The sequence below is a fragment of the Salvelinus fontinalis genome, chromosome 17 (assembly GCF_029448725.1).
Source record: "Salvelinus fontinalis isolate EN_2023a chromosome 17, ASM2944872v1, whole genome shotgun sequence".
In the NCBI taxonomy this organism is placed as follows: Eukaryota; Metazoa; Chordata; class Actinopteri; order Salmoniformes; family Salmonidae; genus Salvelinus; species Salvelinus fontinalis.
Window position 1 is genome coordinate 31539550 of NC_074681.1, and position 25512 is coordinate 31565061.

The window sequence follows — 25512 nt, forward strand, 5'->3', positions numbered from 1 at the left end:
ATCTTTGTACTCCCTGACAAAGGCCATGCAGCTGAAACGCGAGTTTAAAACTTTGTTTCCAATGAACACGCCATACAAATAAAGGCATTTTAATTAACTATATGAAGAGTGGTCCTACTTTCTTTTTGATGACCAACTCTACTGACTCACCAGACAAAAAGACCGGACTGATCTCCTTTAGTACATGGATCGGCAACAGCCGGCCCGCCACCCACCTTTTGAAGGTCCTCGGATCAACTCCAATGGTGTTCGCTGGGGTTGAGATCAGGGTTCTGTGCAGGCCAGTCAAGTGCTTTGTGCACGGGGCATTGTTTTGTGCTGACGTTGCTTCTAGAGGCAGTTTGGAACTCGGTAGTGAGTGTTACAACCGAGGACATGATTTTTATGCACTATGAGCTTCAGCACACGGCTTTCCCGTTCTGTGAGCTTGTGTGGTCTACCACTTTGCGGCTGAGCCGTTGTTGATCCTAGACATTTCCACTTCACAATAACAGCACTTGCAGTTGACCGGGGAAGATCTAGCAGGGCAGAGATTTGACGAACTGACTTGTTGGAAAGGTGGCATCCTATGACGGTGCCACGTTTAAAATCACTGAGCTCTTCAGCAAGGCCATTCTACTGCCAATGTTTGTTTATGGAGATTGCATGGCTGTGTGCTCTATATTAAACAACTGTTGGCAACTAGTGTGGCTGAAATAGCCGAATGCACAAATTTGAAGGGGTGTCCACATACTTTTGTCTATATAGTGTAGCTACACACGTAGCACTGACTGCAAAGGGCAAAGTTTACAAGGCTATGGTACCTCTGCTCTTTTCTCTATGTGACATCATGACAGTTGACGGCCTACTGTCAACACTTATGAAGAGAATGAGTCCTATGACTGCACGACCTCTTTGGTCCAAATGCAAACATTGCTTCACCTCTCATTCACTTTTCCTCTTGTTATTTCTGAGTCCCAAATTGCACCCTATTCTCTATTTAGTGCACTACTTTTCACCAGAGCTGCATGGGCCCTGGTAGAAAGAAGTGCACTACATCATAGGGAGCCATTTGGGACACAAATTTTGTACTAAAAAAAAGGGGGACTCCACCTGTCTTTCCTTTCATGCTGCTGGCCTCAATGACGCAGGAGGACACACACGTACACCAGTGTGTGTGTGTGTGTGTGTGTGTGTGTGTGTGTGTGTGTGTGTGTGTGTGTGTCCTTACTTTTCTCGTAAGTGGCACTTCGATTGGCACAGGGACAACTTCCGCAAGGAGGCAGCCATAAAAGGCAACCATGAAGGCAGCCGGGTCGTTGTTGGGAAAGACCAGAGCCACCTGTGGACAGATAAATCACAAAGGTTAGACAGAGTGAAATGCTAATTATATAATAGTAAATGGGCACTAACCCACCCTTATACAAATGATTGATTACCAATAGATATCCTGTAAACGTATTCTGATTTGTGGAAAAAGTGGAAAATAACCCATAAGCTCTGATAATTGAACAGATAATGGTTTAGGCCAGTGTTGTGATGTCGGAAAGCCCCAAATACAGACGATCTCCAAATTATGACATCCTAAGAGATGAAAACAACAAAATGGTCAGTTTTCCAACTTGAAAGGAGATTTGAATAGAAAGTGGAAACACTTGATACGCTCTGATAATCTAAGATCTATAAATGTGCCTTCATTGGTTAAGTTGCCGCAGAAAATCTATATGTCTGAAATCTCATCGCTTATTGTAAACGGAGGAGAGCATGACTAAGTCTTAGGTCAGTGTAGTCATGACAACAAGCCCCCAAATAGAGCCCAAACTCAACATCTCCTAAAATATGACTACGTGCCAAGCAAGATATGAAAGCATGCTGCTAACGTTATCATCCCATGAGCCCGGAGTCAGTCAGTCTGTTGAGGGAGTTTTCCACCCATTGACAGATGATCAGCGATGTCTAAACCGTGTTCACACAGGGGGGCCTCATTTCTCCTCAACACTGGAGCAACAAAATTAGGTTCTGTCCCAAATGGCACCCTATTTCCTACATAGGGCTCTGGTCAAAAGTAGTGCACTATAAAGGGAATAGGGTGCCATTTGGGACGCTAGCTGTGTCTACAAAAGGGGCTGATTGAGCTTCAGCAGCGAGGCAGGCAGGCAGCCTTATCAGAACAGTGGAATTGTGAACTCTCACTGAGCATCTGGGCTCTTGCTCTCTCCCTCTCAAATTCAAAGTGGCTTTATTGGCATGGGAAACATATGTTTACATTGCCAAAGCAAGTGAAATAAACAAACAAAAGTGAGAAGAAATTCTCTCCCTCTCTGATAAAAGCTACTGCCATCTCCCCTAGACACTTTCATCTGCCTAATGCAGCTCTCTCCTCTCCAGCAGGCCCCAACACAGGAGGAGAGCAGAACAGATCACATCACAATCACAATGCTTCTCAACACAAAAAAGGGCAACTTCCTAGATCCAGGAAGTCATGCCATCATTCAAAATAACATTTTGTTCTTAAATTGACCTGCCTGGTAAAATAAGGGTTGACTAAAAATAAATAACAAATATCCTAGGTGTCATATACAAATATCCTGTTCAATAGACTTTCTGTCTGGAGACAGTGGATAGTGTGTACTTGGTGCTTTAACTTCAATGGTGGCGTCATTGGAACGTGTATCTGGTGCTAGTGCATGTTGGATCAGATGTGCACCAGGTTGCATTCCGGCCTGGGAGCAAGGGTGATAACAGTGTGTGTGTGAGATAACAGTAAACTTAACACTAAGTGCTGTTAATGGCTCCCATGTTGGACAGAGAGCCATAATATACTGTAGCTCTGATTAGACAGCATCTGGGGGTCAAACAGAGTGCACCTGCCACGATGGAACACAGCATTACCTTACTGCATGTCCTCTACATTATCTGAGTCTCAAATGCCGCAAACCATATTCCCTATACAGAGCACTACTTTTGACCGGAGCCCTATGGCCTTATGTGCAAAAGGAGAGTAAATCATTTCTGGGTGCTGTTAAATCTTTTTTGCAGAGCTTTTCAATGTCACCCTGCAAAATGCAGTTTTTCTTCCATTTCTGTGTTGTCAGCTGTGACTCATCCCATTCTGCTAAACCTCCAAGCAGCTCTAGTGGGACTTATGGGCTTCAATAAACTATTTTTATGAAAAGTATAATCAATGCTACTTTATAATTTACAGGGAGGGGGTGGGAGAATAAACTTTCTGTACAGTAATTAACCGTTCCTCTCTAGTTAACGAGGAAACACACTCATAGCACCAGCTTTCATCCCAAATGGAATCCTATTCCTTTTATGGTGCACTTCTTTTGAGCATACGGCCATAGGGCTCTGGTCTACAGTAGGGCACTTAAAAGGAACTGGGGTGCCGCTTGGGATGCAAACATTGACTCAGTTTCCTACCCAGCAAACGAAGGGGAACAAACCTAGATGAAAGAAACAAAGCAACATCCTCAAAATAGGATGGATGCTGAGGAGACTTGAGTCAATGGTGGCGTCCCAAATGGCACCCTATTCCCTATATAGTGCACTATGCAGGGAATGGGGTGCCATTTTGGGACGCGGCCAATAGGTAACAGTTGCCTTTTAGTAATGCACAAGTACCAGTATATCAAATAGCAGGGGGAAAAAAAGAGTGGGACAGTGTGGATCTTCATTACAATCCTTACTTGTAATTCAAAGCTGGTGACATGTTGTGTAAATGGATACCATAAGTGGTAAATCACTTTCATTGAAGAAGAAAGGACTGCAGCAGTAGCGCACAGAGAGCGCACAGAGAGCGCAGTAGCGCACAGAGAGCGCACAGAGAGCGCAGTAGCGCACAGAGAGCGCACAGAGAGCGCAGTAGCGCACAGAGAGCGCACAGAGAGCACAGTAGCGCACAGAGAGCGCACAGAGAGCGCAGTAGCCCACAGAGAGCGCAGTAGCCCACAGAGAGCGCACAGAGAGCGCAGTAGCCCACAGAGAGCGCAGTAGCCCACAGAGAGCGCAGTAGCCCACAGAGAGCGCACAGAGAGCGCAGTAGCCCACAGAGAGCGCAGTAGCCCACAGAGAGCGCAGTAGCCCACAGAGAGCGCAGTAGCCCACAGAGAGCGCAGTAGCCCACAGAGAGCGCAGTAGCCCACAGAGAGCGCAGTAGCCCACAGAGAGCGCAGTAGCCCACAGAGAGCGCAGTAGCCCACAGAGAGCGCAGTAGCCCACAGAGAGCGCAGTAGCCCACAGAGAGCGCAGTAGCCCACAGAGAGCGCAGTAGCCCACAGAGAGCGCAGTAGCCCACAGAGAGCGCAGTAGCCCACAGAGAGCGCAGTAGCCCACAGAGAGCGCAGTAGCCCACAGAGAGCAGTAGCGCACAGAGAGCAGTAGCGCACAGAGAGCAGTAGCGCACAGAGAGCAGTAGCGCACAGAGAGCAGTAGCGCACAGAGAGCAGTTGCGCACAGAGAGCAGTTGCGCACAGAGAGCAGTTGCGCACAGAGAGCAGTTGCGCACAGAGACACAGAGAGCAGTAGCGCACAGAGACACAGAGAGCAGTAGCGCACAGAGACACAGAGAGCAGTAGCGCACAGAGACACAGAGAGCAGTAGCGCACAGAAACACAGAGAGCAGTAGTGCACAGAGACAGAGAGCAGTAGCACAGAGAGCAGTAGCACAGAAGATCTAAAGGGAGAGCATACAGTAACTCAGATACTGTACGTCACGTGAAATAACATTCATTTTGGGTAACATAAGTAGCCAGAGAAGTACCAAATCCCAGAAGGGCTGCAGTAATACACACCAGGCAGTGTCCTGAGCCTGAACACAGGAGATTAAGCCTGTTTTTTTTTATTTTAATTTTAATTTAATTTTACATTTTTTACCGTTATTTTACCAGGTAAGTTGACTGAGAACACGCAACGACTGCAAATGAATAGTTACAGGGGAGAGGGGGATGAATGAGCCAATTGTAAACTGGGGATTATTAGGTGACCATGATGGTTTGAGGGCCAGATTGGGAATTTAGCCAGGACACCGGGGTTAACACCCCTACTCTTACGATAAGTGCCATGGGATCTTTAATGACCTCAGAGAGTCAGGACACCCGTTTAACGTCCCATCCGAAAGACGGCACCCTACACAGGGCAGTGTCCCCAATCACTGCCCTGGGGCATTGGGATATTTTTTAGACCAGAGGAAAGAGTGCCTCCTACTGGCCCTCCAACACCACTTCCAGCAGCATCTGGTCTCCCATCCAGGGACTGACCAGGACCAACCCTGCTTAGCTTCAGAAGCAAGCCAGCAGTGGTATGCAGGGTGGTATGCTGCTGGTGGCTGGTGCTTATCTTGGACACTGGGGTGGACATGATGCTGCTTGATGCTCTGTAAGCCCTTCTCTCTGAATGTAGACACAGGGGCTGGAGCTCACACACAGGCCTCTTCACCCCTTCTCCCTCACCCTTCACCCATACCTCCACATTCACCCCTCCATCCTACACACATTCACTCCCTCCTTTCCTCCCCCCTTTCACTCACCCGGTCTCCAGGTCTGAGCATGGGTTCCTGCTTGCTCCCCAGCTTGTGGAGGATGTTATAGGCCACCTTAATACTCCGCGTCCAGAGTTTTCCTAGGACCAATCAAAATAAACACTGGTTATCGATCTGTTTCAGAGGCTATGGATCCAGGACAAAGATGGCAGCATGTTTGTAATAGACTCACTCCAAACCACCTCAAGAGGAAGAGGAAACAGAGAGCACATCAAAGAGCAGCATGGGAAACAATAACATGTAGGCTGCTTGAGTAGGTCATGTTTGAAAAGTACAATAAATGGACCATACAATCTCTTATTTGATCTCATTTTAGGAATCTCTGGTTAGTGGGTAATAGTGTTTTAGCATATTCCAGGATATGAAGGTAACATGAACCTCCCTTTTTGGATGATGAAATAAACTTAATTTTAAGCCAAATATTTAACATTCCTCACAACTGAGGAAAGGTCTTTAGTCTTCAGGCAACTGAAATGTTTCTGGGATAGGTGTTGAGTTGGAAAAGTAGAATGCTCCATTCAGCATTGCTGTGAGTGTTGTGTTAGGTGACTGATGGCAGTCAATTCAACATGGCAGAGGCAGATATTATGCATGATCAATCTCCTGTAATGGTGTGTTGTTCTGTACTCCAAACGAGTCTTATGATTTCCATCAGAATGAATGAATTAGGGCAGGAGCGATAGAGGGAGGGCGGGAGGGAGTGGAGGGACCCAGGGGGATTGAGCTTCAAGTGGGGGGAAGAAACATTTGAAAAGAAAAAGCATTTGTACTAGTATTAATGAGAAAGCAAACAACTTGCCGGTGTTGTAGTCATTACAGCACACCATAGCAAAATGTTTTAATCCGATGTGTAATGGAAAAAGTTCAGATGGTCTCTCCCTGTTTCAGTCTGTTTTCTTCCATTTGTTTGCTAATGATTAGAACCCAGCTCTCATCTTCCTGGTTACTGTAACTATTCTCCCGATGCTGAGAGGAAAAGAAAGCCGAGGGTGTTCTTTGGAGGTTTCTGAACTTGCATGGTGACAGTGTCTGTGCGACGGTTCCCGTCTGTTTGCGTCTCAAATGGCACCCTATTCCCTTTATAGTGCACACATTTCCCCCCCACAGCCCTATGGGCCCTGGTCAAAAGCAGTACACTAAAATAGGGTATGGGGTGCCATTTGAGACACTCTGGCTTTCCTTTGAGGGCTGACTGACTCAGTGGTGACATGGGGACTAGGTGACATCAGAACTGGCAGCCTGGGAAGTGCTGAGTCAGATGACATTTACATTACATTTTAGTCATTTAGCAGACACTTTTATCCAGAGCGACTTACAGTAGAGTGCATACATTTTATTAAATTTTTTACATACTGAGACAAGGATATCCCTACCGGCCAAACCCTCCCTAACCCGGACGACGCTATGCCAATTGTGCGTCGCCCCACGGACCTCCCAGTTGCGGCCGGCTGCGACAGAGCCTGGGCGCGAACCCAGCCCAGCCTGGGCGTGAACCCAGAGACTCTGGTGGCGCAGCTAGCACTGCGATGCAGTGCCCTAGACCACTGCGCCACCCGGGAGGTCATGACAACTTCACACTAGGGATGGACATGAATAGAGTACTCGAATGGACGCCAAAGCTCGATCTCTAATCAGAGATCACATTTTTTCAAATAATGTTAAACAATTTGGTGGAATGTGCTTTGTGGCTGCCCAAACGAGCAAGTGAAATTGTCTTGAAAACAATGTTAATTTACTTTGCCTCTAGTGTTCCATTTGTACATGTGCATTTGCGGGGCACAACAAAAATAAACCAAGCCAAGCATCACACCGTTCTCCCTAAATTCCCTTTCCCCTTCGTATCTCATTCACTCAATTGCATTCCGACCGCACACACAAGCTCCCATTAGGCCTACCGAAATAAATGGATCTAACTCATTGGGTACATAAGCTAGATTTCTTGCCAAATGACAACAGTTTTATCACAAATTCAAAATTGACAAGTTGATTGAAGTAGGAAAATATAAGTTAACAACAACATGCGGCAGTTTTGAGATAATTGCGTCCCGTCTATTTTCCGCTTAAGCTAATTTTCAAATGGCTAGTGCCATTTAGAATTGGTTAGCCTAGGCTATAACCCCCACACACATACATGTTCCCCACTGAAAATATGCAAAAACATCAATTGGCTAAAGACAAAGATGGTATTTTCATCAGAATCATTAAGCCTAGGCCTACTCACCAAACTGATGTCCTGGCCGTAATTCATCATGCAGTGTTCAACGTGGAATTATTCATCCATTTAGAAAATTCCAAAGAACAGGCAGAATAAACTAAATTGAACATATATATATAGATATAGATATATATATATAGATATATATAGATATATATATATATATATATATAGATATATATATATATAGATATATATATATATAGATATATATAGATATATATATATATATATATATAGATATATATATGAGAAATAAAACATTTTGGTTTGTAACCCTGAAAATATTGAGCCCCGTTTCAAATGATCCCTCTTTGAGAACAGCTGTTCCAGGCAGGTGTGCATCACTTCACAGGGGCAACTTTTTTAAATGTAGAAAAATTATTTGGTTCTATTTTATTCTGTTATATTACATGTTTTTTTTTTGTTTTTTTACTATAAAATAGGTATGTCGACTGTGATAAGGGCTCGGGAAATAAGAGTGTCTTGTCTGCTAAATGAACAACACAAGGCTATGCAGTTGCAGAGCCATCAGCTTCTTCAAGCAAGTACCACTGCTGAGGTTACTGCCTTTCTGAAGACTGTGTTCCACAATATAATAGAACCAGTTGATATTACGCTTTCAAAAAAATGCATCTTAAATGGCACTTGTTTTCTTGAATGAATTTACTGTATATGGGGCAATTTAGTAATTATGATCTGTTATTTGTAATGGTTATGATAAATTAGGGGTAAAACTTTACTTTACAACATTATAACATTATAACATTATAAATTATAACAACCATGTCATATGTCAACTGACATAAGCTGTCATAACATGGTCCTAACACTAGATGAATGCAGAAGCAGGAAGGACAAGACACCCTCTTTTTGACTGATGACTGACATAAGGGCATGTACAGTGCTTTCAGAAAGTATTCACCAACCTTGAATTTCTCATTTTGTTGTGTTAGACTGAATATAAAATCGATTAAAATTGAGATTTTTTGGGGTCACTAGCCTACGTCATGTCAAAATGGAATGTTTTTTTTTTTTTTTTTTTTTTACAAATGAATAAAACAACCAAAATCTGAAATGTATTCAACCCCTTTGTTATGGCAAGCCTACATACGTTCAGGAGTAAAAATGTGCGTATCAAGTTAAATGACTGATAGGAGAAAACTGAGGACGGATCAACAACATTGTATTTACTCCACAATACTAACCTAGTTGACAGAGTGAAAAGCAGGAAGCCTGTACAGAATACAAATATTCCAAAACATACATCCTGTTTGCAACAAGGCACTAAAGTAATACTGCAAAAAATGTGGCAAAGCAATTAACTTTTGGTCCTGAACACAGTGTTATTTTGGGGGTAAATCCAATACATTACACTGAGTACCACTCTCCATATTTTCAAGCATAGTGGTGGCTGCATCATGTTATGGATATGGTTATAATCGTTTTTCAGGATAAAAAGAAACGGGATGAAGTTAAGCACAGGCATAACCCTACAGGAAAACCTGGTTTAGTCTGTTCTCCACCAGACACTGGGAGATGAATTCACCTTTCAGCAGGACAATAATCTAAAAGACAAGGCCAAATCTACAGTAGAGTTGCTTACCAAGAAGACCGTGAATATTCCTTAGTGGCCGAGTTACTTAAATCTGCTTCAAAATCTATGGCAAGACCTGAAAATGGTTGTCTAGCAATGATCAACAACCAATTTGAAAGAGCTTGAAGAATAAAAAATAAAAATAGGGGCAAATGGTGCACAATCCAGGTGTGGAAGGCTATTACAGAGGTACCCAGAAAGACTCACAGCTGTAGGCGCTGCCAAAGGTGATTCTACAAAGTATTGACTCAGGGGTGTGAATACTTATGTAAATCAGATATTTCTATATTTCATTTGAAATACATTTGCAAAAATGTCTAACATTCTCATTTTGTCATTATGGGTTATTGTGTGTGAGAAAAAAATATTTAATCCATTTAGAATTTAGGCTGTAACAATAAATGTGGAATAAGTCAAAGGGTATGAATACTTTCTGAAGGCATTGTATGTGACCAGTCTATCTGACTTATATGATTCTAATGGTCATATGCTTCTTGAAAGTGTCATAGTGTATTTTCTTAGTCCAAGTAAAGTGACACAGGATGGTCATAATGCTTTTTGACAGTGTCAAAGTGTAAAAATATGACTTTAAAGAATTCATTACAACAAAGGATTTCAGAAACAAACTTTCAAATGAAAGGAAACTTCTTGGCAGGGAAAAAAAACACTGTCATAACCACCCATAAAATAACAATTTATGACAGGTTATTAGACATATGACATGGTTAGGACAGTAAAGTGTTACCAAATAAGGCATTGTTGCGATCTGTTGGCATGTAGATATACGAGCACGTTTTTTTTCCCAGTGCAGGCCTGGTGTTCTAAAAATAAACACATATACACTACTGTTCAAAAGGTTGGGGTCACTTAGAAATGTCCTTGTTTTTGAAAGAAAAGCACATTTTGTCCATTAAAATACAAAATTGATGAGAAATACAGTGTAGACATTGTTAATGTTGTAAATGACTATTGTAGATGGAAACGGCTCATTTTTTATGGAATATCTACATAGGCGTACAGAGGCCCATTATCAGCAACCATCACTCCTGTGTTCCAATGGCACGTTGTGTTAGCTAATCAAGTTTATAATTTTAAAAGGCTATTTGATCATTAGAAAACCATTTTGCAATTATTAGCACAGCTGGCAACTGTTGTTCTGATTTTAAAGAAGCAATAAAACTAGCCTTCTCTAGACTAGTTGAGTATCTGGAGCATCAGCATTTGTGGGTTCGATTACAGGCTCAAAATGGCCAGAAACAAATAACTTTCTTCTGAAACTAGCCAGTCTATTCTTGTTCTGAGAAATTGCCAAGAAACTGAAGATCTCATTCAACGCAGTATACTACTCCCTTCACAGAACCACCCAAACTGGCTCTAACCAGAATAGAAAGAAGTGGGAGGCCCCGGTGCACAACTGAGCAAGAGGACAAGTACAGCGGCGACTCCGGGATGCTGGCCTTCTAGGCATCCCATTTTCCAGCTACAATAGTTATTTACAACATTAACAATGTCTACGCTGTATTTTCTGATCAATTTGATGTTATTTTAAATGGACAAAAAAAGTGTTTTTCTTTCAAAAACAAGGACATATATATATATATTTTTGCCATACTCAAGTACGTGAAAAACAAATTTGAATACTTGAACAGTCAAAACATCTCAAAATGCCCATCCCTATTCCACACAGAGAGCAGCCTCCACCAACACCTCAACCACACCTACCCCCATGCTGATGTCACACCTACACTGTGTTTACACCACACTGAGGAGGATGGGGGTGAGGTGTGTGTGTGTATATGTGTGAGTGTGTGTTCGTGAGAGGGTGAATGTAGCTTCTCTTTCTGTCAGTTTGAAATCTCTTTGTCAGAGACCTCCAGGCGATATTAACCCTACAAACTCAGTGGATCTCTACTGATTCAATCTACTGCCTAGTAGATTCTACTCAGTCTTAACAGATAATTTTTTAATCAGCTAGCTATGTCTTTCACTGTGAAATAAAACTATTAGAGCTGGATTATTGCATAAACTACTTGGTTTTGGAGTTTGAGATAGTCATGTGCCATCATTAGTTTAATGCATAATCATAATCTCTATTAATAGACCATAGATGGTGAATAATGGAGACCATTACCTTCCTAGATACACAGCACTACGTTTCCATGATAAGTGATTTCATATTGGAATTACATAGGCCCAAATGCCAACCTATTCCCTATTTAGTGCACTGCCTTTGAACAGGGCCTAAATGGTTCTGTTCAAAAGTAGTGCACTAGATAGGGAATAGGGTGGCATGCTTTGTATCTACAGCATTGGAGGGAAATGTCCTCCTATCATGATGCTGTGGTGATCTATCCATCGTTAAATGAAATGGTCGTAATCTGTAAATGTGATTTATTTTTTATTAATCTAAGGATGGCTTAAAATGGATACCATTATTTTTGAAATACATAGTGCTCATTTGTAAAGGAGGATGGTATAGATATTGACTAAATTCCAAAAGTTTAAGTGCAGTGTGAGCATTTAACTAGCCAATTTTGGATGATAAATTCATGTAATTAACAATGTGTTTGAGGAATCAATCCACTATTTCAATAAAAGTTATCAACCATAATTTGACGTTGTAAGCAAACTGTGTCCATGTCATGAGGTATCACACAGCAGAGAAATCAGAGGAGCTAAACAAGCAAAGAGAGTAGAGCAGAGAGAACGAGGCACAGAGTGAGAGTGAGATTCACTCAAGGTTCACTTCAGAGAGTCATATTAAGATTCAGCACTGCACACTGAAGACAGAGTTGTTCACACAGCTCAGGGCCCAGTAGCTCTCGCTCACCCGACCAACTGTCTCTTCCTTCCCTGAGAGCTGGGCTTCGACGCTGGGCTCCTGACAAAAGGAAGGCCTGGCTGCAGACATTTCACAGCCTGGTGAGCATTGTCCGATCCGCCACCACACTTTACAAATCAATATGTTCACACCGACAGCCATACAGACAGAGGACTGACAGACACTGCACTAGTTCCATTGGGGCCTGTTTTAGTGCTGACTGACTGGAGTCGTGTGTCTGCGTACCAAATGGCACCCGAATTCTCTACATGGCGCACTACATAGGGCTCTGGTCAAAAGTCGTGCATTATATAGGAAATATTATGCCTATGTTATTCCTGTGGGGCATGCTGCCTGTCTGCCAGTCATGTCTCCATGACTCAGCAGCAGGTTGCACTCTCGGATGCGGTGTGCAGGACTGTCTATGGTTCCACCCCAAACGGCACACTATTCCCTATGTAGTGCACTACTTTTGACCAGGACCCATAGGGCTGATAGGGTGCCATTTGGGACTCAGACTACAGGTCATTTTATTCTCACAGCTTCACAGGGGCCCTTCCCAGCAGTTTGGAATTCATAAGGGCAACTCTACTGAGGCAGAACTTTACTCTTCAAATCATAGTACAGCCCTCGACCCATAATGAATTTTGAGGTGGGACTTGGGAGAGAAACTTGAATCTAAGTAAGCAGAGGGGAATAGTCGGAGTGTGTATTGTCGCAGTAGTGCAGTGCTGCAACATAATGCGAGACATTCCTATGTAGTCACTGACTGATCAACAACAGTGGATTTGATTACATTGACTTTTCATATATCAAGATTCACAATGAACTTTAAAGAGCCCTAGGTGAGAGAAATAACATACTATGTCACTGAACTAAATAACTATACAAATTAACTACATCGCTTTTGCCACTGTACGATTTACTTCAAAAAGCATTTTTCCACAAACAATGTACACTGAACAGAAATATAAACGCAACATGTAAAGTGTTGGTCCCATGTTTCATGAGCCGAAATAAAAGATCACAGATATTTTCCATACACACAAAAAGCTTACTTCTCTCAAATCAAAAAGCTTCTCACAATTTTGTTTACATCCCTGTTAGTGAGCATTTGTCGTTTGACAAGACTTAATTTGTTTAACTTCTACTTAACTAGGCAAGCCAGTTAAGAACAAATTCTTATTTACAATGAAGGCCTACCTCACTGGCCAAATCCTCCCCTAACCCGGACAACACTTGGCCAATTGTGCGCCACCCATGGGACTCCCAATCACGGCCGGTTGAATACAGCCCGGGATCAAACCTGGGTCTGTAGTGATGCCTCTTGGGTGCCTTAGACTGCTGCGCCACTCGACAGGTGGGGCATATCAAGAAGCTGATTAAACAGCATGATCATTACGCAGGTGCACCTTATGCTGGGAACATCTCTATTCCCAGTCATTTGAAATATAGCTTAGGACCTCGTTTATTTCAATTGACTGATTTCCTTATATGAACTGTAACTCAGTAAAATCTTTGAAATTCTTGCATGTTGCGTTTATATTTTTGTTCAGCGTACTTGGCGTTCCTTGTGTGGCTGTCATTAATAGCATTATTAATTCAGTCGCAGGTAGCAGTATTGTTAGGTGCTTGCCTGTGTCAAACACACACAGTTTGGTGCTCGGCTATGCTGAATAAGGTTGGTGGGAAGGCTGAGCATGAAGCAGTATTTCAAATGGAAACCCTCTCGAGTACTCCACTGCAGCACGCACTGGGTTGCATCCCAAATGGCTCCTGCCAGAAGTAGTGCCTTATATAGGGGAATACGGTGCCATTCAGAATGCAACCATGGAATCCATCCCAATAATGTAGTGGCTGGTAAAGGGTCATTAACATAACAGTGGTGCTGCGTCAGTCCTGCATGTCTGGGTCATGGTATCATTATGCAAGGCAAGCTACAGTTCTACGTTATAGATGAGCACACTCTCCACTGTTATACAGCCCCCGTTGCTTTTATTATATTCTCTCTGGTAAGTTGTCTGAAATGTTTCAAGAGCGCTCGTGCTGTACCGAGTCAATCCTTGTGACGAGTACATTTGAAATGACTCTTAACAAGAGTGACTTACAGTCAGTAAATTCAACAAAGGTAGGTAAAACAACCACATCTCACAGTCATTGCAAGTATACTGTGTAGTATAGTCATTGCAAGTATATACTATATACTAAGAACTATATACAAGAGTTCTTACCGTAGGTTAAAATGTACAGTGGTTTTCCGTTGGTGTCCATAGTGGTGAGGCATGGAGCTTTGGGAGAGATGGTGCCCCACCTCTGCAGGGCAGCCTCCAGCGACAGGGGCCAGTTAGTGACCACCCCTAGCTGCTCCCCCCTCATCGCCAGCATCTGAGCCCCCTCCGCTTTGGGCTGGTTGGGGTCTGGCTGTTGGACTGGAGCAACACAACCATTTATGTTATAACAGCAAAATAATCCCCAAAACATCCTTAATTACAGCCTATTCCCTACATAGTGCACTACTTTTGACCAGGGCCCTATATAGAGAATAGGCTGTCATTTGACACAGCTTGAGATGATTTAATAACAATAAGAACCTGTAATAATGCTAAACAACCAATACACTAAACCCATTCAGAAATGAACCAATCAAAGGATTTGTCTTTGAAGTCTCCATGTTAAATAAGTAGGGGTGGACGGCCCTCTTACCCTCTAGGAGTTCTTCGAAGTCGTCAACGAAGAATTCTCTTAAGGGAGGTCGTTTGGGTCTCTTCAACGTGTTCACTAGCTGTTGGATCTTGGCTGACACTCGGCCACCTACTGGAACGCCTGTAGGGGTTAACACAGTTCACTACACATTTACACTTCAATACTTCATGGAAACGTCTATATGTCTAATTGGACTAGCACGGCCACTTCTCCAAGTCTTGTCACTTTAGGGCATTCTGAGACGAGACAGCCACACGTCAATGGGTAATATGCAAAGTGTCTTCTCTACAGCAGTGGTTCCCATCCTTTTTATCTTACTGTGCCACCAACTGAATTTCTCTGCCCAGAGTACCCCTGAAGTACTCCCTTGTTCATTTCACCAGTAAGCCTATGGTTTCATGGGTCTTCAAGTACCCCCTGTGGATAGGCCACTTACCCCCCAGGGGTCCTAGTACCCTTGGTTTGGAACCACTGTTCTACTACATATAGCAGAGCTGTCCCTGTATAAATCATCTGCTTTTGTTCCAATGACACTATCCACTAGCAATTTCTCTCCAATGACACCATCTACCGCCATTTCTCTCCAATGACACCATCTACCGCCATTTCTCTCCAATGACACTCAACACACAAAGACTGAGGGAGTGAAAAGTGGAGCACACACACGTAATCACTTTGACGGCATCCCTTCAGATTTAAACAAAAAACTTTCCAAACATGTTTGCCCATGGTAGAAGTGGTCAGAAAGGTACTTTTTGGTGATAAAGGTGTTTAAAGTTGACCCATTTTGCATACCCCACCATACCGGAGACATTTTTTTATAAAAACTTTAACCTTAAATTAATATCAATTCATGTTTCCATATGTTCTAGCTTAAACCCTCATTTACATCATCTGAGGTACCATGCTTTTAAAAAGAGGGTAGGTGGCATTCTAATCATATAAATTAACCTTTAATATCCTTTTAGCCCACCTTAATTTAGTTGCTACACCATTGAAATTTAAATTCAATTAATTTAAATTTTCACTTCTAATTACTACCACAACGTTGGCCGCCGGTCCACCCATCGTCGAATGTCAACTTAAAATGGTCAAGTCTAATCTAGTATCTATATTTCTATGATCTAAATAGGTTTCCTATGGAGGATTGATTTAAAACTGATATTCCCATTCAAGTCAACATACACGATGTGTGGACCTCCAACTATCTTGGTCGTACCATTTCAAAGTTGAGGTTACAATGTTAATCCCATTTAAGTACATTTGTCAGCCAAAACCTGACACCCACCCTGTATTCAAGAGTATGTTGTCTCTCAACTGATGATTATATGAAATAGTGTTTAAGCTACAACATATGTGGATGATTTTTATTTTATTGATTACGCGTTTTAGATCGACATAAGAAAAAAAATATATATAAAATTGTTTGACCATCCTGTTTGTAAGCTTTTAAATTATAACAAAATCAACCGTTTATATTTTCCAGTGATGAAGACATGGATGTCTCATGGTGTGGTGGGGTGTGCAAAATGGGTCAACTTTAAACACCTTTATCTCTTGAATGTTTTGGCATTCAGGTCCAGAAACTCACTTTCTGACCACTTCTACAATGGGCAAACATGTACGGAGTGTTTTGTTCAAAGGGTTGCCGTCAAAAAGTGATTGAATTCAAATGGATTTACTCAGGGCTGTCACTCAAATCTCAGTCTAAACCCTCATACACAGTGAAGTGTCAAAGACAACAGTTAAACCGTGGATAGAAAGCAATACAGATGTAAATAGTAAAAAAAAATAAAGGGCCAAACTTAATTTTACAAAAATATAAAATCTGTGTAAAGCACGCAAACTTGTATTAGGCAAGATAAAACAAGTAAATAGAACAAACAAACATTTTAAATCTCTAATCACAAGTTTGGCCTTGCTACAGAAGTTGAGACAGTTCTTTTCAGAACCTCCCTGAGCCAGTCAGCCCAATCTGTGACGCTTGGCACTTGATCTATCAAGCAGACTCTCGACGACGTGCGCGCTGTGCACTCAAACCTATTCCTCAGCACTATTGATTGGAGCATCTGATAAACAGATTAGTCTGTGACGATGCTGTATGCCTCAGGAGAACAAATTAAAATAGCAGAGAGACTCCCATATTGGCATACTCCATCATCTGACTGGAGCTCATTCAGAACAAAACGTCAGAATCCACTTTGGGTCCACATTAGATGCATTCTATTCTACTCACATCCCCTAAGGATTTCATTCCCCTCTCGTGTGTCAAAGGAAGCTCCCAAAGGTCAGCCATCAAAAGTGATGTGCTCAAAGAGGAGTGGAAACGAAGATAAGTGAGTGACTTGTCTGTGTTAAGAGACAGAGTTTTACTTCTCCTACTAAAGTAATTTCTGGTGTCTGCTGCAGATCTAACTGAACAGTTCTGTGATGCCAAATGTAATAAATCAATCAGAGATGATGAAAAGATTGATTCTTGTGTCATCCCATTCACAGTATTAAATCATAAGAGGCATAAGTAAAACTTTTAAAATCGGCTCTCGTTTTTCCTTTCGTGTTTCTCCCAAAACAGTGTCATCATAACCAAATTATATAACACCAGGACACAAACACTTCAAAACAAAAAATGACTAAGTATGATAAAAAAATATATATATTTGGCTCAATACAGAACAGAAAGAAAGCTAAAAGATATGTTCATACATCTGTTTTACCGTTTAGAAATGAAAGCACTTTGTATTTTGTCCCCTAATTTGAAGAATTCATAAGTCATCGGACAAATTCACTTAGTGTATTACATTTTGTTTACAGTTAAATATTTGGTCCCATATTCCTAGCAGGCCATGACTACTCTACATCAACGTTGTGACGCTACAAAGTTGTTGAATGCATTTACCTTTTATATTGGTTGTGTTTCAGATTATGTTGTGCAAATTAGAAATGAATGGTAAATAATGTGTCATTTTGGAGTCACATTACTGTAAATAAGACTAGAATATGCTGCTGAACACTTCTACATGAATGTGGATGTGACCATGATTACAGATTATCCTGAATGAATTGTGAATAATGATGAGTGAAAAAGTTAGGAGGCATAAATAAAATACCCCCACAAAAATGCTAACCTCCCCTGCTATTGGTACTGTTGCCTAATATAAAGCATTTGAGCTCAAATCTAAAATGCTGGAGTACAGAGGCAAATTTGTTTTAGCTTCACTGTCCAAATCACTACGTAGGGGAGTGGATACAAACATGACCCAAACATACACATCACTGTAAAGAAAGACAAGCACCATGAAAACAAATATAGGTCACGATCACACATCCCCACAAATACCCCCAACCCCTCTATGCACTCACCATCTCCGGTCTCCATGAGCTCTGCATTGCCATATTTGGGCGTGGACCTGGATGCTGTGGTGGAGCCCTGGGGTCTCTCCACCTGTATGGAGTCTGTGGTGTAGCTGGTGACATCTGGAGGGGCAGAGTGGTTCTCTGGACGTGAGGAGAGGCAAGGTGAAGGAAGCCTGTTACTGTTAGTCCCCCCAGCCCTCAGCCCTATAGCTAACCAAGGGCCACAGCAGGCCACAGCCAAGCCAGCACAACAGTGCGGGGGGGGGGGGGGGGGCTGCATTTGGCACCTATATAGTGCACGCCTTTTGACCACCACTCATACATACCATAGATGTATTGACCCAGGTAAAAAGCAGTGCACTATAGAGGGAAAAGGGTGCCATTTTGGACGCACACAACCTAGGACAGGATGAGGCAGCGGTCCGTGAGCACACAGACAGACCGAGAGAGAGACAGACAGTCCGAGAGAGAGAGAGAGACAGACGGTAGGACACAAGGGTTAGTCTAGTCAGGTCAGGAGGCACATGCAAACAGGTGTCCCCAGGTGGAGAATAGACAGAGGTAGACTACGGTTAACTCAAGGAAGGAAATGTTTGAAATGCTGCTGTGTTTATCTTGGCACTTCCATAGTGCCATAGTCCTCATCCCTTATCAATATGATCTCTTATGATATCGCACTGAAAGTGTTTCATGTCACCTCATTTGCATTTTAGGATCCCTCTAGTTAGTTTCCCTTTGAAAACAGATGAGTGGTGTTTGAAGACGAGATAACTCCACCAGAGGGATGTACCTCTGCAATGACCCAAAAACCTTTTTTATTCTGATGAAAATATAATCCTAATAGTGTGGCCACGTGGCACAGCCATTGTAACTCACAATATACTAACTGAGACTGATTTGTGAACTTTTCTAGCCCTATAGCGTCTCATACATCTCAGCTACACACATTTCTATGTGATGTGTACGTAAGATTGAATGTGTGGGACCACACTAACTAATACAAATATATAACTATGACAACCAAGTCAAACAAACTAATGCTGTGTATTAAGTTGTCCATGTTTGAGTCACCAAGCTGATAGTCACATGTCTCGTCCCCAGGCCACCAGCCTCTCCTTCAGTCAGATTGTGATTAAAGGGTTGATCTAAATTGATTGTATTTTTTAAAACATTTGTCGTTTAGTAGACGCTCTTATCCAGAGCAACTTAAAGGAGCAATTAGGGTTAAGTGCCTTGCTCAAGTGCAGACAGACTTTTCAGAAATTCAAACAAGTGACCTTTCAGCTACTGGCCCAACGCTCTTAACCGCTATGCTACCTGCCACTGAGCTGTGATTCAAACAAAACAAAGCTCACACACCATCATTCTTCAGTCTAATATTCTTCAGTTTTAAAGGGGCAATCCCAGATTGCCCCTTTAAATCCAGTACTGGAGCTGCAGGAGATTTGATGGACTTCATGGAAATATGTTTGTAATCATCACCGCCCACTCTTCAATCCCCTGGCCATAACATAATTCCTCCAAATGCTTCAACATTACACAATTAATGCAGTGCTTCCACCTCTCCTGCTCGGAGACTTCCCACGTGTGACATTATCTTTCAATGTGAAAAAAATATCTACTTTTATCTCCCACTCCTCGATTTGTATTTCATTTCAGATTCTTTCAAGAGGCAGATGTTGTTGAAAGTCTAATCATGCCGTGAAAAGGGCTGTGACGGTCATGGAATTTCAGATGACAGTTACTGATCAGCCAAATGACCGCGATGTCATTGCGTTGTAAAGAGTTCATGTTACCGTGGAAACGGACTCAACCGCACAATGGCCCTGCCGTCTGGTTTTCAGACAGCTGTTTGTGCCACTTATTTTACACAAAAAAAATAATGTTATTTTTATATTCATGACGGTCTTCATCCATAATTGTCGGTTTTACGATAATCTTGTAACCATCGTAAAGTAGCTGTGAACTCATGTTGTTTTCTCCCGTCATACTGCCAGGACAATGTAAAAAAGCATCAGAAGTTACTTCCTCTCCCTGTTAGATTTTGACTCCAACTGAAGTGGATGAGCGTGTAATATAATTCCAGACACCATTTGGGAGGAGAAACCACAAGGAATTTCAATGAGGTCCCTCACTGTCTTTCCTTTACATTCCAAGTACTCAGTCTCTTTCCACTGCAAAACACTACATCCCCAGTCAAGGACCATACATACGCTAAAGTGGATGAAACACTAGCTAGCACACATAGCACTTATCTATAAGAGCTGGTAATCAGATATAAGTCAGAGCAATCTCATTCAGACCATCATACTGTCTGCAATGAGGAATCTTCTTTTCAGTGACAATTCATCATGAACATTTAATATGCCTATATAGGCCAATAGAATAAGAGCTTCCCAAAACTTCACATCTACAGATTTATGAAAATAGAATGTGTCATCACGCGATCATCTCACCTTCCACCATGTATAGGCTGTGTCTCATATGGCACCCTATTCCTTATATAGTGCACTACTTTTGACCAGAGTCCTATGCGCAACATAGGGAACAGGGTGCCATTTGAGACCACCAGTGTGAGGTTAGATTCATGGGATAGGTGGAGGGCTCCAGACCTCACTAGATTAAACAAGACTCATATTGACAATGTCAGACCAAGGACAACATCACTGCCGCCCCCACTTAGTCGCTCACCCTCCCTCCCTAGAATCAGCCAGTAGCTGCTTATGTAACCGGCGAAAAGCCTACTGTAAATAAATATAAAACTTCAACACAGTGCTAAGAAAGTCATATTCCTAATGCCTTCAGAGCTGTGTGAGTGCCAGACAGCGAGAGAGAGCGAGCGAGCCACACAGAGCGCGACACAGAGAGCGAGCGAGAGCGCGACACAGAGAGCGAGCGAGAGCGCGACACAGAGAGCGAGCGAGAGCGCGACACAGAGAGCGAGCGAGAGCGCGACACAGAGAGCGAGCGAGAGCGCGACACAGAGAGCGAGCGAGAGCGCGACACAGAGAGCGAGCGAGAGCGCGACACACAAGAGAGCAAGCGCGACACACAAGAGAGTGAGCGAGAGCGACACAGAGCGAGCGACACAGAGCAAATTCACATACCGCCCCAACAGATCTACAGATGATGCAATCTATTGCACTCCTCACTGCCCTTTCCCACCTGGACAAAATGAACACCAGCATTCAACACCATATTGCCCTCAAAGCTCATCACTAAGATAAGGACCCTGGGGCTAAACATCTCCCTCTGCAACTGGATCATTGACTTCCTGATGGGCCGCTCCCAGGTGGCAAGGGTAGGCAACAACACATCCGCCTTGCTTACCCTCAACACGAGGCCCCCTCAGGAGTGCATGCTTAGTCCCTTCCTGTACTCCCTGTTCACCCATGAATGTGCGACTCCAACACCATCAGGAAGTTCGCCGACGACACGACGGCGGTAGGCCTGATCCCTGACAACAATGAGGGCCTGATCTCCCTCAATGTCAATAAGACAAAGGAGCTGATTGTGGACTACAGGAAACGGAGGGCCAAGCGCACCCCCATTCATATTGACGAGGCTGTAGCGGAGCGGGTCGAGAGCTTCAAGTTCCTCGGTGTCCACATCACTAAGGATCTATCATGGTCCACACACACACACAGTCGTGAAGAGGGCACGACAACGCCTCGTCCCCCTCAGGAGGCTGAAAAGATTTGGCATGGGCCTCAGATCCTCAAAGTTTTACAGCTGCACCATCAGGAGCATCTTGACTGGCTGCATCACCTCTTGGTTTGGCAACTGCTTGGCATCCGACCACAAGGCGCTACAGAGGGTAGTGCGTACGGCCCAGTACATCACTTGGGCTGAGCTCCCTGCCATCCAGGACCTCTATACCAGGCGGTGTCAGAGGAAGGCTCCAGCCATCCAAGCAACAGACTGTTCTCGCGGCTACCATATGGCAAGCTGTACCAATGTCTGGAACCAACACGACCCTGAACAGCTTCTACACACAAGTCATGAGACTGCTAAATTGCTAATCAAATGGCTACCCAGACTACCTGCATTGACCCTTTTATGCACTGACTATGCACACACACTGGACTCTACCCACACATACTGACACCAACACACACACAGAACATGCATACTGATGCCACACGCATGGCAACACATAAGCTGCCGCTAGTCAGTTTACCCCTACCCACATGTACAGTCGTGGCAAAGAGTTGAGAATGACACACATTTTAATTTTCACAAAGTTTGCTGCATCAGTGTCTTTAGATATTTTTGTCAGATGTTACTATGGAATACTGAAGTATAATTACAAGCATTTCATAAGTGTCAAAGGCTTTTATTGACAATTACATGAAGATGCAAAGAGTCAATATTTGCAGTGTTGACCCTTCTTTTTTCAAGACATGCTGTCAAGGCATGCTGTCAATTAACTTCTGGGCCACATCCTGAGTGATGGCATAATCAATGCTTGGAGTTTGTCAGAACTTGTGAGTTTGTTTGTCCACCCGCCTCTTGAGGAATGACCACAAGTTCTCAATGGGATTAAGGTTTGGGGATATATATTTTGTGTCCCGGGCCACTTAGTTATCACTTTTGCCTTATGGCACGGTGCTCCATCATGCTGGAAAAGGCATTGTTCGTCACCAAACTGTTCCTGGATAGTTGGGAGAAGTTGCTCTCGGAGGATGTGTTGGTACCATTCTTTATTCATGGCTGTGTTCTGAGACAAAATTGTGAGTGAGCCCACTCCCTTGGCTGAGAAGCAACCCCACGCATGAATGGTCTCAGGATGCTTTACTGTTGGCATGACACAGGACTGACGGTAGCGCTCACCTTGTCTTCTCCGGACAAGCTTTTTTCCGGATACCCCAAACAATCGGAAAGGGGATTAAAAGAAAATGGCTTTACCCCAGTCCTCAGCAGTACCTGTACCCTTTGCAGAATATCAGTCTGTCCCTGATGTTTTTCCTGGATCTTTGCTACCCTTCTTGACACCAGGCCAACCTCCAAAAGTCTTTGCCTCAATGTGCGTGCAGATACACTTTTACACAAGCGCCAGGACCGTCCCCTAAAGTTGATTCAGCTGCGGGATCGGGGCACCACCAGTACAGAGCTTGCCCAGGAATGGCAGCGCTTGCTGGACTTTCTTGGGCGCCCTGAAGCCTTCTTCACAATTGAACCGCTCTCCTTGAAGTTCTTGATGATGCGATAAATGGTTGATTTAGGTGCAATCTTAATGGCAGCAATATCCTTGCCTGTGAAGCCATTTTTGTGCAAAGCAATGATGACGGCATGTGTTTCCTTGCAGGTAACCAACCATATTTGACAGAGGAAGAACAATGATTCCAAGCACCACCCTTTTGAAGCTTCCAGTCTGTTATTCAAACTCAATCAGCATGATAGAGTGATCTCCAGCCTTGTCCTCGTCAACACTCACACCTGTGTTAACAAGAGAATCACTGACATGTCAGCTGGTCTTTTGTGGCAGGGCTGAAATGCAGTGGAAATATTTTTTGGGGATTCAGTTAATTTTCATGGCAGAGGGACTTTGCAATTAATTGCAATTCATCTGATCACTCCTCATAACATCCTGGAGTATATGCCCATCATACAAACTGAGGCAGCAGACTGAAAATTAATATTTGTGTCATTTTCAAAACGTTTGGCCACAACTGTACACTATATAGTTACCTAAATTACATCGTTCCCATGCACATGGACTCAGTACTGGTACTCCCTGTATACAGCAATGTTGTTTTCCACTCCCTATCAAATAAAATTGTATTTGTCCCGTGCCGAATACAACAGGTGTAGACATTAGTGAAATGCTTACTTACAAGCCATTAACCAACAACGCAGTTAAGAAAATACCTAAAACAAAGTAAGAGATAAGAATAACAATTAAACAGCAGCAGTAAAAAACAATAGCGGGGCTATATACAGGGGGTACCGGTACAGAGTCAATGTGTCAATGTGCGGGGGCACCGGTGTCGAGGTAACATGTACATGTAGGTAGAGTTAAAGTGACTATGCATAGATAATAACAAAGAGTACCGGGGGGGGGGGGGAGAAAAGCAAATAGTCTGGGTAGCCATTTGATTAGCTGTTTAGGAGTCTTATGGCTTGGTTTTAAGAAGCTGTTTAGAAGCCTCTTGGACCTAGACTTGGCGCTCCGTGTACCACTTGCCGTGCGTTAGCAGAGAGAACAGTCTATGACTAGGGTGACTGGAGTCTGACAATTTAGGGCCTTCCTGACACCGCCTGGTATAGAGGTCCAGGATGACAGAAAGCTTGGCCCTGGTGATGTACTGGGCCGTAGGCCCTACCCTCTGTAGTGCCATGGGTCGGAGGCCGAGCAGTTGCCATACCAGGCAGTGATGCAACCCGTCAGAATGCTCTCGATGGTGCAGCTGTAAAACCTTTTGAGGATCTGAGGACAAATGCCAAATCTTTTCAGTCTCCTGAGGGGGAATAGGTTTTGTCGTGCCCTCTTCACGACTGTCTTGGTGTGCTTGGACCATGTTCGTTTGTTGGTGATGTTCATGTTCCTTGGTGTCAACCTCTCAACCTGCTCCACTACAGCCCCGTCGATGAGAATTGGGGGGGGGGGGGGGGGGGCTGCTCGGTCCTCCTCTTCCTGTAGTCCAATCATCTCCTTTGTCTTGATCACATTGAGGGAGAGTTTGTCCTGGCACCACACGGTCAGGTCTCTGGTCGTTGGTGATCAGGCCTACCACTGTTGTGTCATCAGCAAAATTAATGATGGTGTTGGGAGTCGTGCAGTCATGAGTGAACAGGGAGTACAGGAGGGGACTGAGGACACACCCCGGGGGCCCTCAGGTTGAGGATCAGTGTGGCTGTTGTGTTGTTACCTACCCTTACCACCTGGGGGAGGCCCGTCAGGAAGTCCAGGATCCAGTTGCAGAGGGAGGTGTTTAGTCCCAGGGTCCTTAGCTTAGTGATGAGCTTTGAGAGCACTATGGTGTTGAACGCTGAGCTGTAGTCAATGAATAGCATTCTCAAATAGGTGTTCCTTATGTCCAGGTGGGAAAGGGCACTGTGGAGTGCAATACAGATTGCATCATCTGTGGATCTGTTGGAACGGTATGCAAACTGGAGTGGGTCCAGGGTTTCTGGGATAAGCCCTTATATACAGCCGTGTTGTCTTCTGCTCCCTTATATACAGCCGTGTTGTCTCCTGCTCCCTTATATACAGCCGTGTTGTCTCCTGCTCCCTTATATACAGCCGTGTTGTCTCCTGCTCCCTTATATACAGCCGTGTTGTCTCCTGCTCCCTTATA

At 43.5% G+C, this 25512-nt stretch overlaps 1 protein-coding gene across 24 annotated transcripts in view; it reads right to left on the reverse strand.

Moving 5' to 3' along the window:
- The window catches only part of LOC129814160 (disco-interacting protein 2 homolog C), a 238617-nt gene that overhangs the window by 38278 nt on the left and 174827 nt on the right, over positions 1–25512 (reverse strand). For 22 of the 24 annotated variants that reach the window (XM_055867022.1, XM_055867018.1, XM_055867034.1 and 19 more), the window contains 5 exons: positions 18218–18352; positions 14858–14977; positions 14386–14583; positions 5510–5601; positions 1211–1321 (listed from right to left, as the gene is read on the reverse strand). In XM_055867022.1, the coding sequence (XP_055722997.1) occupies positions 1211–1321; positions 5510–5601; positions 14386–14583; positions 14858–14977; positions 18218–18352 (656 nt within the window). The remainder of the gene's footprint in view (positions 1–1210; positions 1322–5509; positions 5602–14385; positions 14584–14857; positions 14978–18217; positions 18353–25512) is intronic. The other 2 variants (XM_055867028.1, XM_055867027.1) reach the window with 1 other exon arrangement.